At 46.6% G+C, this 14,217-nt stretch overlaps 1 protein-coding gene across 2 annotated transcripts in view; it reads left to right on the forward strand.

The window, feature by feature from the left end:
- The window catches only part of FAM120C (family with sequence similarity 120C), a 95,583-nt gene that overhangs the window by 45,504 nt on the left and 35,862 nt on the right, over nt 1-14,217 (forward strand). For both annotated transcript variants that reach the window (XM_040998171.1, XM_040998180.1), the window contains exons 5-9: nt 6,828-6,927; nt 7,129-7,205; nt 7,586-7,866; nt 10,377-10,650; nt 12,249-12,420. In XM_040998171.1, the coding sequence (XP_040854105.1) occupies nt 6,828-6,927; nt 7,129-7,205; nt 7,586-7,866; nt 10,377-10,650; nt 12,249-12,420 (904 nt within the window). The remainder of the gene's footprint in view (nt 1-6,827; nt 6,928-7,128; nt 7,206-7,585; nt 7,867-10,376; nt 10,651-12,248; nt 12,421-14,217) is intronic.

Raw genomic sequence — 14,217 nt, forward strand, 5'->3', positions numbered from 1 at the left:
ATATGATATGCTGGTGTTTCTGGTAGTAGCTTAACGTGCTGTGCCCCAACACTGGTCCTATTATCAGTACTTTCGACAACATCTATTACAGAACAGAACTTTTGATTTTCATCCAGTTTTGTCTCATAGATCATGCTTTTGATGTTTTATCCAAGAGTTCTTTGCCTAATTTGCCTAATTTTTTCCTGCTTTCTTTCACATTGTGGGCTAATCAGTGTACGATGTACTAGTTTTTTCATTTGTCTCTTTGAATATGAATGCTTGATTATCTGTACAGTTAATGAAGAAAACTTTTATGCATTCACTTCCCTTTTCACCTTTGTCAATAATCTGGTAGTCATATTCATGTGAGGCTATTTCTGGACTATCTTTTGTTCAGTTGCTCTGTGTCCTTTCACAGTAACCCATATTCTTGATTATTATAGCCTTATAATAAGTCTTTAAATTGACTAGTGGCTCCTCTAATTTTATTCATTTTCAGTATTATTATTTTTTAAAGATTTATTTTTATTATTATTATTTTGTTTATTGGAAAGGCGGATATACAGAGAGGAGAGACAGAGAGGAAGATCTTCTGTCCGATGATTCACTCCCAAGTGAGCGCAATGGCCGATGCTATGCTGATCCGAAACCAGGAGCCAGGAGCTCTTCTGGGTCTCCCACGCAGGTGCAGGGTCCCAAAGCTTTGGGCCGTCCTCGACTGCTTTCCCAGGCCACAGGCAGGGAGCTGGAAGGGAAGCGGGGCTGCTGGGATGGAACCGGCGCCCATATGGGACCCAGGGCGTGCAAGGCAAGGACCTTAACCACTTGCGCCACCGCGCTGGGCCCACTTTCAGTATTATTTTTTAAGTTCAATTGCCTTCCCACATAAATTATAGAACAGCCTTATTTATTTTTACCAAAACAGAAATCTTAGTGTTTAGATTAGAGTGATGTCAAATAAATATATAGATGATTTTTGCTGAGTGTCCGAATCCATGAATATAGTATGCCTCTCTAGTGAGTTCTTCTTTGGTTTCTTTCAACAACTAAAACTCTCATAATTTTAAACATGTAAGCCATGTACATATTATTTTATATTTAAGGTACCCAATATAAAGACTATTGCTTTGCTCATTTCAATGTATAGGAATATGATTGCATTTTATGTATTGACTTTGTACTCTGTAAGCTTTCTAAACTCACTTATTAGATCTAGGAGGGTTTTTTGGGCAGATTTGATGTTGTCTGTGTTTTTGTTTCCCATCTCTGTGCCATCTTTTGATTTACTCACTGTTTAGGATTTCCAAGTAATCTTGAATAGCAATACTAAGAGTAGGCATCCTTATCTCATTCCTGATCCTTAGAGTGTTTAGTCATTGCTAAGTATGATATTTTGTATTGATTATGTACATGTATGTAATCAGGTAGAAGAAATTCTTATATTTTAAAATACGATTTATTTTATTTGAGAGGTAGAAGCGTTATGGCCAATGATGCTGGCACTTGCATGTGGAGAATAAGCCTTTTGTACAAAGTTTTTGAAGTAGCCCCATGTATGTATTTTAGTAGCCAGTACGGGTCTATTTCTGTCTCTTTAAAAAAGAAAAAGATTTATTTTTGGGCACAGCACAATGGCTCAATTAGCTACTCTTCCTTCTTCGAGTGCCAGGATCCTATATGGGACTGGATTGTGTCCTGGCTGCTCCACTTCCCATCTAGCTCCCTGCCTGTGGCCTGGGAAAGCAGCCGATGATGGCCCAAAGCCTTGGGACCCTGCACCCGCGTGGGAGACCCGGAAGAGGCTCCTGGCTCCTGGCTTCAGATCGGCTCAGCTCTGACCATTGTGGCCACTTGGGAGGGGGTGGGTAAACCAGCAGATGGAAGATCATTTTCTCTGCCTTTCCTTTTTTCTGTAGATCAGCCTTTCCAATAAGATATGTTAAATGAGAGTGGATGAAGGAAGGGATAGAAAGATCTGCCAGCCACTGGTTTATTCCCACAAATGGACCCAAGAGTCAGATGTTAGCTAGACTGAAGCTAGGAGCCGGGAACTCCATCTGAGTTCCCTGTGTGAGTGGCAGGGGCTCAGTTAGTCGGACCGTCATCTGCTGCCTTCCTAGGTGCGTGAGGAAGAGCCGCATCCGAAGCGGAGCAGCTGGGACTTGAACTGGTTCTCTGATATGCAGTGCTGGCATCCTGAGCATCAACTTAACCTACTCGGCCACAGCAGCTGTTGCTGTCATGTATTCTTAAAATGAATGAACTGCTGTGTGCAACATCCTGCTCTGGCCCTGGACGGGACTGCGAAGAAACTGTTTTACTTTTTAATTAGTTAAATTTTATTTTTTGTTTTGTTTTTATATTTTATTTTATTTATTTTTCAAATTTTATGATACAATCCCATTGGTTCCTTTTTGTTTTTGTTTTAAGGGTTTATTTGTTTTTATTGGAAAGGTGGGGTTATAGAAAGAGGAGAGAGGAAGATTGTTCATCTGCTACTTTCCTTCCAAAGTTGCTACAATGGCCAGAGCTGAGTTGATCTGAAGCCAGGAGCCAGGAGCTTCATCTGGGTCACCCATGTGGGTGCAGGGTCCCGAGGCTTTGGGCCATCCTTGAGCAGGATAGGAAGTGGGGCTGCCAAGATTAGAACTGGTGCCCATATAGGATGCTATCACCACGGGCAGAAGCTTAGTGTGCCATTCTACCATGCCATGTCCCAGAAACCATTTTCTCTCCTCCTAGAACTTGAGGCTAAGTGGAGGGGAGGCCGAAGCCAATCAGTAAGCCCAATAAAGAGAACAACGCAGATGATGAAGCAGGAAGGGATGTCAGGAAGAGCGTTTGAGACTCACGAAGGGAGGGTGCTCACCTGGCAGGACACAGAACGGGACTGCGTGTGAGGGATGTGCTTCTGTAACTCAGAGTATCTGCAGAGTGGATCGTTGATCTCAACTTATGGGCGTTAAATATTCTGTAAGACATACGAGGGCTCCTTAAAATGCTAATGGGAAGTGTGTGTTATAAAAAGTTATGCATGAATTTCAGAAGGTTTACACCACAATAAACCTGTATTTTGTAAATTTGTATTTATTGAAAGAGAGAAATCTTTTTTAATAAATAATTTTTAAATTATGCTTTTCCTGAATTTGAAAGACAGCGTTAGAAAAGGAGGGACAGAGAAAGACACAGAGTGTCAAGCTGCTGTTTCACTCCTTAACTGGGTACAGTGGCCGGAGCTAAGCAGATCTGAAGCCAGGAGTCCGGAGCTTTGTCTGGGTCTCCCAGGCACGTGCAGGGGCCCAAGGTTTGAGCCATCTACTACTCCTTTTCCAGGCCGCAAGTAGGGAGCTGAAATGGAAGTGGAGTTGCCAGGACACAAATCAGTGTCCATATGGGATGCTGATGGTGGAGGCTTAGCCTACTGTGCTGCAGGACGGTGAGGTCTTGATTTCTTTTGCTTGTGCATGCATACATGTAAATGAGGGAGACTGGCGTTCCATCGAAACGTGGAGCACTAGCACTCTTAGGCTCTGGGACATGACATTGTAGATGCTTTAAAATTTTTTCCATCATGGGTTCAAAGTTTTCTACAAGAAACAAATACTCTTTTGCAATGATCAACTGTTTTTGTAAAAACAAAAACAAAAACTCTTTTGGCGAAATGAACATTCTTGGATGCTGGTGATAGGAGTATAGCTCCAGACGTGTGGTTCAGAAAGCGATTTGGTACATGTTGTCGAGAGTCTGTTAAAATGCTAACACTTTGACCTAGTAATTGTACTTCTCAGAAGTTTCTCTATTAAATAATTCAAAGAGATTTATTTATACATATGTTTATGAGAACATGTTTTGTAATGAGAAGTTAGAAATGACTAAAGAGGCCCAGAGTGATGGCCAAGTGGCTAAATGCATGTGCTGTGACCACATGTGGGCGCAGGTTCATGTCCCGGCTGCTCCACTTCCCATCCAGCTCCCTGCCTGTGGCCTGGGAAAGCAGTCGAGGACGGCCCAAAGCCTTGGACCCTGCACGTGCGTGGGAGACCCAGAGGAAGCTCCTGGCTTCAGATCAGCTCAGCTCTGGCCCTGGTGACCTCTGGGGATGTGAACCAGCAGACAGTAGATCTTTCTCTTTGTCTTTACTTCCCTTTGTAGATCCGTGTTTCCAATAAAAATAAATAAATCTAAAAAATGGCTTAAGGATAACATAGTCTTACAATCCATTTGATCGGAATAGCAAGAGGATTTCTAAGTAGCTGTGGAAACGGCTTGACAACTGAAGAACTCCTTCTCAGTTGGTATTCCCGCCCAAGAGATAAACAGTAATTTTTACCTGTTCTGCCATACATTACATTAATGGAACTTTCTATGTCCTCACATGTGTCTCTCCTTTTATTCAATATAATCATATCAAGGACATTTAGACGTGTCATTGTATATCAATGCTTTTTTTCTTTTTATTACTATATGACATTCCTCTGTATGATTATACTGTAATTTATTCTCTTGTTGATATATATTTATCTCAAGTTTAACATATATATATATATATAAATGAAGGTATTACTAATAGCCTTTCATGGTTTTTTTTGGTATACATATCTGCTAATTTCTTCTGGGTCATGGTGCCAAATGATAAGATATGTTTAATTTATTAAAAGATTTATTTTCTTGGAAAATCACATTTACAGAGACAAGGAGATACAGAGAGAAAGATCTTCCATCCACTGTTCATTCCCCAAGTGGCCAAAATGGCTGGAGCTGAGTTGATCTGAAAGCAGGAGTCAGGAGTTCTTCTGGGTCTGCCACATGGGTGCAAGGTCCCAAGGCTTTGGGCCGTCCTTGACTGATTTTAGGGCACACGCAGGGAACTGGATGGGAAGCAGGGAGACTGGGATTAGAACCAGCGCTCATATGGGATTCCAGCGTGTACAAGACAAGAACTTTAGCCACTAGGCTACTGTGCTGGGCCAAAATATGTGGTTTTATATGCATTTAAGTGCTTTTAGACCTTTTGGACCAATATAATTTAATTTTTACATTATTGTCCTAAGGATATTACCTGAAATCCACAAATGACTTAAATGGACAATATCTACTCTTTATAGATACTCTTTTTAGCATTTTAAAATTTTATTTCAAAGACAAAGAGACAGAGATCCTGTTGTTTTACTTCCAAATGTCCACAACCAGTGGGACCTGTTCACGGAGCCCAGAACCCAGTGCAGGTCTCCCCTATGGGTGACACAGACCCAAGTACTTGGGTCAAAATTCACATGAACAGGAATTTGTTCAAAAGCAGAGCAGCCAAGGCTTGAACCAGGCAGCCTGATTTTAGTGCCTGATGTGGGATGCATGTGTCCTTGACAGCTTAACCAGTGACCCTCCACCCCCTGCTTGATTTACAATAGCTAATAGTGTTAGAGTTAGCTAAATGTTCGATATTAAGAAAATTGTTCCATAATTGATGATACATTCATAGGGATGAAATATGTAAGCCCTCCAAAATTATTTAAATAGTTTAGTTTAATGTAATAAAAGCAAGACAAAAGGGCCAGCATTATGGTGTGGTAGATAATGCTGGCATCCCATATGGGTGCTTTTTTGACTCCTGGCTGCTCCATTTACCATCCATCTTGAGGCTAATGTGTTTGGGAAAGCAGCAAAAGGCAGCCCATATGTTTAGGCCCCTGCATCCTCATGGATGCTCGTTCAAATCCCAACTGCTCCACTTATTTTATTAAAGTTTTTTTGTTTTTAATTTGAAAGACAGAGTCACAGAGAGAGTTCCTTCATTCACTGGTTCACTTGCCAAATGGCCGCAATGGCCAGAGCTGAGCCAATACAAGCAAAGACCCAGGAAGTTCCTCTGGGTCTCCCATGTCGGTGCAGGGTGCTAAGGATTTGAGCCATCTTCTGATGCCTCCCCAGGCCACAAGCAGGGAGCTGGATTGCACAGGTAGGATCTGGAGTGCAAATCAATGCCACATGGCATGCTGGCACACAATTGGAGGCTTAGTCTACCATGCCAAGGCACCAGCCCTGTTCCTGCTCTGTAGGAAGCTCCTGGCTCCTGACTTTGGATCAGCTCAATTCAGGCTGTTGTGCTCATGTGAGGAGTGAATCAGCAGATGGAAAATTTTTCTCTCTGTCTCTCCTTCTCTCTGTAAATCTGCCTTTCCAAAAAAAATAAAATAAATAAATAAATAGATCCTTTTAAAAATGCAATAGTGTAAGTAAACACCACAAAATATCTTTAGATAGTGCTACCATGTGGTTTTCCCCTGCTCCATAGGCACTTTTAAATGATCACAGAATCATTTTCAATAGCAGACAATATAAAGCAAGTTCAATTTATCTAAGGATTTAATAGTATTTCTTTTTTGAGGCAGAGAGAAAAAGAATGAGAGAGAAAGAGAGAGAGAGAGAGAGAGAGAGAAAGCTTCCCTCTACTGATTCAGTGCGCAGTTCTCTGCAGTGACTGGGGCCAGAACCAGGAGGCAGGAACGCAAGCAGGTTTCCCATGCAGGTGATAGAGACTCGATGACTTGCATGCTCACTGTTGCCTCTCCAGGTGGGCAGTGGCAGGAAGCTGGTGTCTGGAGTCAGAGCCTGGGCTTGAATGCAGGCCCGCTAGGATGGGACACAGAGATCTGAACTGTTCAGGCTGAATGGCCATTGCCTTTCCTTTTATGTCTCCCTGCCTGATGTTCTGTGGAGTGGAAATCTGTTCTCTTGTATTTAATAAAATAATGATTTCTGTTGTTGTTTTGACTCCCAGATTGTAAGTTATATGAAACAGATGCATTCTCATAGTTTTTCTAAAAATTTGATGTTCTCTCATGCAGTCCAGGACCGAAGATAAAATAGAACGATTCAAGAAAGCCGTTGAGTACTACTCGGTCACAACCAAGCTCTCTTCGCTGCCAGTGGGTCCCTCTTTTCTTGGTAAGGCTGCCATTTGACCCCCAACTACTTTGTTACTGTGGCAGATTGAGGTGATCTCCCAGGAACACTGGGGCCAGAGTAGCATCACCTGTTCATGTTGTTATTTCTTGGTAGATTTCCATATGACATTGTGTTAGCAGAATCTAACGTGATCAAATTATTGGGCTTGAATAAAGTATGGATCTTTCTGTTGGCCTTTAGGCTTTCGGAATAATCGCCTTGGAAATCCTCCCCTTCCACGAAATCAAATGGGCACCATTTCTACTGGAAAGCCAATGGTAAGCCTTTGTTAGTGCTGCTCAGTTTGCTTCTCAATCTTTATAATCTTGGGTTAGGAGTGATTCAGTGTCGGCAGAACTCCAACGCTCTCTAAGCCTATAGTCACGCTATGTCACTAGAACAGCCAAGTCCATCACCATGAGGACCCTGCAGAGATGGATTAGCTGGTGTTAAAGAGTGGCCCTTGGAGGCCCCGGGCAGGTTCCTTCTCCAGCCTCTGGAGGCATCTGGCCCTGTGCCTCTATTAGAATTCTTCCTTGTTCCTCCACTTTGTATCTCAACACCCCCTGCTCCTGGCACCAATTACTGTGTTGAAGCTACTGAGGGACCCACCTTGGAGCTGATGTTAAATAATTTTTGTGTCTGCTTCGTCCTTTAGTTTTCTCACCAAGTACCCCAGAAAATGAAATATCCACCACCATTCCCAATGGGACCCAGCTCATCACTTCTCTTGTCTCCCCACACTTTGGGGGAGTCACACACTTTTTCTGAGGACCCTGTGCTTCAGGACAGCCCCTTTGCCAACTGGGCTGTCTCTTATGACTCGTCTGCATCCCAGTTCCCCAATTACCTGCCTTCCAAAGCATCGCCACCTTTGAGGCCAGACTCGTCACATTCATCATCTTCTGATGGTGATGAGCCCAATGGAGCCGGCTCTGAGTAAGTATGTGTATGGATCAGCTACCTCTGCGTGCTTGTGTTGGGAACCTGGCCAGAAGGTGTGGGCAGAGTGTGATGTGTTGGATTTCCTAAGAAAGTAAAGTGGGAAACCATTCTCTATACTTACTCACTGCGTGCCCCTTTGACCCCATGTAGAGGGGCGGTGATTTTCAGCCCCTCAGACCACTGAAGTGAAAGGCAACAAAAGTGGTTGGTGAGGGCAGCATTGGCATGGATATATGGTGTGTGTCATGAGTGTCACCTCCTAATTCTTGAAGGAGGTAGATGAGCTTGGTTGGCTACTTAAAGAGTCTCTCCCCAGCTGTAGGCAGCTGCCTAGGTTGGGGCTGAGTTAGTCTGTTAGAAGCAGGTGTTATACTTCTGGGAGTAAAGCAGCCAATAGCTGGCATGCATTCTGGACCTGGATAATGCCAGTGTGCCAGCATAGTTACTTATTATTACTACTACTACTACTACTACTACTACTATTTTAGATACATGGGGAAGACAAGGGAACACTGGGCAGGGACATACCATCACTCCCCTAGGCCAGGGATTGGGGCACTGCAGATTGCCTGGGGAAGGAGGCTCTGAGGATGTATTGGTGTGGAAACAGCTGAAGGCATGTATGACAGGGGAAGAATGACTTCTGAGATTTTCCATGGACCAAGCCAAAGTCCTCGCGGATGTGCGACAGAGCTCAGATCAGGTAGTTTAGAGGGGAGAAACCAAAGGACATGTCCAGGTCAGGCCAAGGCACCTGTGCACGTGGGAAATCTGGGCTGGGCTAAATAGTATCACCCACTTCCTACTAGCACATGTAAAAGCTCAGTCTTGGGGGGCATGCCTGGCTGGGCGAGGCCACAGTACGCACCTGCAAGTGTTGGAGTCGAGAGTGGGCCGGATCGGCCTAGGCTGTAGTACCTACCAGAATGTGAGAGAACTATATATGGGGGCAGATTCTGTAAGGGACTTGTGTGCCTCTGGGGGACTACAGTACTCACTGGTTTATGCAGAGTGCTGATAGTGGTGACAAACTGAGCCAGGCTGGACCATGTAGCTCACCTGACACTCTGGGAGCCAGGGCTGAGAGGGCTGGGCCAGGCTAACCGCATCTGCCAGGACTGAGGACATACCTTGCAAAGAAGGGTCACAGCACCCACTGGCACACATGCAATGTGGGGCTAAGAGCAGGTAGGGGACCTCGGAAACTTCCCTGCTCTGCTGCAGTTTCTACTGGGGAACACAAGGGGCTGGGCTGGGGCTAGGCCGGCCTGGGCCAGACGGTACTACCTGCTGGCACACACGGGAACTGGGGCTTGGGCCAGGCCAGGCCAGGCAAGGCTGAAGCACTTGTGTGGGCTGGGACTAGGGGCAGACCAGGCTGAGCCAGGCCACGGCACCTGTTGCATGCACAAGAATCAGGACAGGGTGTGGGCTATGCCCAGGTGGGCTAAGTTGAAATACTTGCCAGTGAGAGCTGAAGCTATGGGTGGGCCATGGCCAGGTTGAGCCTCCACCAGCATGGTAAGCATCTGCTGTAGTACCTACCAGTGAGTGCCAGGACTGGGGGCTAGCCATGTCATGCTGGGCCACAGCATCTACTGGCACATGCAAGATCTGGGGCAGGGAGCAGGCCTGGTATGGGAACTTGGAAAATTCCCCTGCTAGGCTGCAATTCCCATGGGTAAAAGCAAGGACTGAGTCAAAAAAAAGAAAAAGAAAAAGAAAAAAAGAACTGAGCTTAGGGGTAGGAACAGGTCAAACTAGGCAACAGCACCTGTTAGCATATGTGTGAGCGGAGCCTGGGGATGGGCTGGTTAGGACAAGTCCACGGTTCACACTGGCACAAACAAGAGCCAGGACAGGTTGGACCATAACACCTCCCAGTTCACATGAGGGCTAGAGGTGGGCCAGGCTAGGCTGCTGAACCCACCAGCAAGAGCAAGACTGGGTATGAGCTAGGCTGAACCATGCTGTAACACCTGTTGATGAATGCTGAGACGGAGGGCAGGCCATCTCAGACTGGGCCACAGTGCCCAATAGCACACATAGGAGCCAAGGCTGGGAGTAGACCTAGCAGGGGATTCCCTTGCTGGGAACTGAGCAGTTAGCTGCATCCACTGCTATATGCATTGGCTGGTGAAGGTGAACCTGACCCTGCACTGGCTGGTGCACACAAGAGTCTAGTGAGATTACTGCAAGTGTGGTTTCTTGAAGGAACTCTCCAAGCAGACCACTGGCCCCAGACTTCGGCTACCCTGGAAAAATCACAGGATGTGTGGTCTGACCTTGGAGTGCATGTATCAGGACTGGGCCTCCTCAGTGGTTGATGCCTGTGCAGTGGACAGCATTTGTTTTGGGTGAATGTGGCCCTGAAGGCAGTGAGAACCTCTGTGCGGAAGGGGCAGGTTGAATATTCTAGGAGATGCCTTGGGATTAGAGCAGATGCCCCGACTACAGATCTCTCTACCAGGCTCACTTTTCTGTTGTTTTTTTTTTTTTTCCAGTCATGTCACAGAGGCACTTCAACAGCAGCCTGGATGGACAGATCCCAGTGGCGAGCGCGAGTCTTGGGGACAGCCCATGGATGCTGGCGTTTCAGAATCCAGCCTCGGGGACGGAGAGCCCCACATCCCGTCTCTGCTTTCTATGTCCACAAGGAACCACATGGATATCACCATCCCACCCTTGCCTCCAGTCGCCCCGGAAGTCTTGCGGGTTGCGGAGCACAGACACCGCAGGGGTCTCATGTACCCGTACATCTACCACATCCTCACAAAGGTAGGCTGGCCCCGCCTCCTCCTGGGGCTTAGCACCATACCACATCCTCCCTAAGACCGCGTGAACCAGAGGGAATTCAACCACCAGTATCTGAAGGGAGGAAAAAAGAGAACAAAGGTTCTCTCTCTCTCTTTTTTTAAGATTTATTTATTTCTATTGGAAAGGCAGATTTACAGAGAGAAGAAGAGATAAGGAAAAAATCCTCCGTCCACTAGTTCACTCCCCACGTGGTCGTAACAGCTGGAGCTGAGCTGAAGCCAGGAGCCAGGGACTTGTTCCAGGTCTCCCACGCGGGTGCAGGGTCCCTAAGCTTTGGGCCGTCCTCAACTGCTTTCCCAGGCCACAAGCAGGGAGCTGAAATGGGAAGTAGAGCAGCCAGGATATGAACTGGTGCCCAGATGGGATCCTGGCACTTGCAAGGCGAGGACTTTAGCCAATGAGCCATCATGCTGGGCCCGAACCCAAGGGTTCTGGTGGGAGCCTCATTCAATTCAGGGCCTCACCTAATGCGAAACCACTAGAAGATGGGACTGAGTGGCAAATTAAACCCCCAGAAAAGGAATGTAACTGATATATTTTTAAAGTATCTTCCCTTTCATCAACTTGAAAGGCAGCAATCTTCCATATGCTCATTCACTCCCCAGATGCTGCCAACAGCCCCGCACTGGGAGCCTGGACTTCCACCCACGCCTCCCGCAGGGGCCCAAGCACCTGGACCATCCTCGGCTGCTTTCCCAGGTGCATTTGCTGGATCAGATACACAGCAGCCTGGACTTGGGTTGTCACTCTGATACAGGATGCATGTGTCCACAGTGGTTGGCTCCCCTCCCGTAGGATGCCCAGCCCTCACTGTGGACGTCTGCAGTGTTTAGATCCCATGCTGACACACTGCAGATCTGGGAATGGATATAGCCTAAGAAGAGGCTTCAGGTCCTGGTACCTTATTTCTTCCTGTTTTACTGCAGAGTTGCTCTTCACGTATCGTGCATAACCACGTGTACCCAGCCCCCAGCAAGGCTTCCAAAATGGTCCTGCCCACTAGTCAGCTACGGATGGTCAAAGCTGACACTTTAGAAATAGAATTACTGGGCCTGGTGCCATAGCCTAGTGGCTAAATGCTTGCCTTGCACGTACCAGAATCCCATATGGGTTCCAGTTCATGTCCTGGTTGCTCTACTTTCCTTCCAGCTCCCTGCTTGTGTTCTGGGAAAGCAGCAGAGCATGGCTCAAAGCCTTGGGCCCCTGCACTCACATGGGAGACCTAGATGAAGCTCCTGGCTTCTGGCTTCAGATTAGCTCAATTCTGGCTGCTGTGGCCTCTGGGGTAGTGAACCAGTGGATGAAAGACCTCTGTCAGTCTCTCCTCTCTGTATTATGTCTTTCCAATAAAAAATAAGTCAATGTTGTAAAAAATGGAATGTAGCTTAAAATTGGCTGTGGTAGGCTGGGTTCCTGTTGGGCCACAATTCTGTCTGAATGCAAACAGAAAAGGGAGCAGAATTCACGGAGGCTTCTGCTGTTCAGGTGATTCCCCAGATCCGATCTAAACCTTGCCGGGACTGATTTTTCTCCTTGGCCCCGCACTCTTCTCTCGTTAGGGTGAGATTAAGATTCCTGTCTGTATCGAGGATGAGTGCAACATGGAGTTACCTCCAGCCGCCCTCCTGTTCCGATCAGCCCGTCAGTACGTGTATGGAGTTCTTTTCAGTCTGGCAGAGACCCAGCGGAAAATGGAACGCCTGGCCATACGGCGCCGGCTGCCTGTGGAAAGTAAGTGTGGTGCTGATGTTGGCACGGCTCTCCTGACTTGACACATCCATTCTACGTATGGCCCTGGAGTAATCTTTAGGAAGATGTGTCATTCACCGGAGTATAGATTGGCATAAACGATACATGGAGTGAAGCCTGATTCTGAATGAGTTCTCAGGGGACTTGGGGAATGTACAGGTGTATCTGACACAATCTCTCCTCCATGAGTTTTTGTTTGTTTGTTTGGGGTTTGATCCTGTGGGGATTGGAAGGCCTTGAGATGTTTTGAAGCTGTAGAGTGACATAGTGAAATTAGCATACTCAAAACAACACTCTAGATTTCTGCTTCCAGGAAGAAGGAGTTTATCAGAATTACTGCTCCCTAGCCTTCCTGCTAAGAACAACTGGAAGTCCAGGGCAGTATATAGGAAACAGGCACAAGACATTCTAGCGGGGGAAGAAAAGGCAGACTGGCTGAAGACCTTGATGCTGCAGCGTGGCCTGCAGTACAGTGATGAATTCCCTGCGATTTCTTTCTTTTTTTATGACTTATTTGCTTTTATCAATAAGGCAGATTTATAGAAAAAGAAAGAGAAGAGAGAGATCTCCCATCTGCTATTTTGCTCTTCAAATGGCTGCTCTTCAAATGGCTGAAGCCTCCACTGCTTTCCCAGGCCACAGGCGGGGAGCTGGATGGGAAGTGGGGCAGCCGGGACACGAACCAGTGCCCATGGGAATGCTGGCACTGCAGGCAAAGGATTAGTGTGCTCCAACTGCCTAGATTTTCTGAACTCACATTTCCAATACTTGGGTGTTGGACAAGCTGGTATCGCAGCAATGGCAACAGCTCCAGACATGAAAGTCCTTGAAAACCCTGTGTTCTCTGCGTGAAGGACAAGGGGAAAAAAGGAGTAACCTGACTAGATAGTGAGCCACTCCCAGCCTCAGCAGCAATGCCCACAGAACCACTTCAGACCTCTACCCCGACTGGGCTGCAATGAGGAACCTCTCCTGCTCCTGCTAGGGAGGACTCAGACAAGGTCAAGTCCAAAGGCAAGATTTGCACTCACAAATAGCCGTAGTTAGACGGTGTCCCTTCACCTGCTGCAGAAAAGATATGCTAACACGAACGCTTTGTTTTTAATAAAGAGATCAGAGTTACGGAGAGGGAGAGAGAGATTGATATACTGTCCGCTGGGTTACTCCCCGCATGGAGTTCATCCGCGCCTTCCCCATAGGTGACCAGATTCCCCTGCCGAATTCCCAAGGCCATTCAGTAAGATCCAGAAGCTTTTAAAATAGCACTCCAAATGTCTGCACTTCACTAGCAAATTCCTCATTATGCCCCAAACCAGAAAGATTTCAAATTTAGATCTCAAACCGACTGAGAAAACAGAATGAGCACTGAAGCGGCACAAGCTGGACTTCCGTGACGAGGATTTCAACACAGTGATCGTAAAAATGTTTTATGGAAAATTAGCTACCTGCTTGAAATGAATGAAAAATCACTCAACCCAGAAATAGAAGACATGAAGAAGAGCCCAGCAGAAATTAAGAGTAAAAAAATAATAGAATACGGGCCCGGCGCGGTGGCGCAGTGGTTAAGGTCCTTGCCTTGCACACCCAGGATCCCATATGGGCGCTGGTTCTATCCCGGCAGCCCCACTTCCCTTCCAGCTCCCTGCCTGTGGCCCGGGAAAGCAGTAGAGGACGGCCCAACGCTTTGGGACCCTGCACCCGCGTGGGAGACCCGGAAGAGGCTCCTGGCTTCGGATCAGCATAGCATCAGCCGTTGTGGTCACTTGGGGAGTGAATCAA

Source organism: Ochotona curzoniae, unplaced genomic scaffold, assembly GCF_017591425.1.
Source record: "Ochotona curzoniae isolate NIBS_2020 unplaced genomic scaffold, NIBS_Ocur_1.0 contig_1274, whole genome shotgun sequence".
Classification (NCBI taxonomy): domain Eukaryota; kingdom Metazoa; phylum Chordata; class Mammalia; order Lagomorpha; family Ochotonidae; genus Ochotona; species Ochotona curzoniae.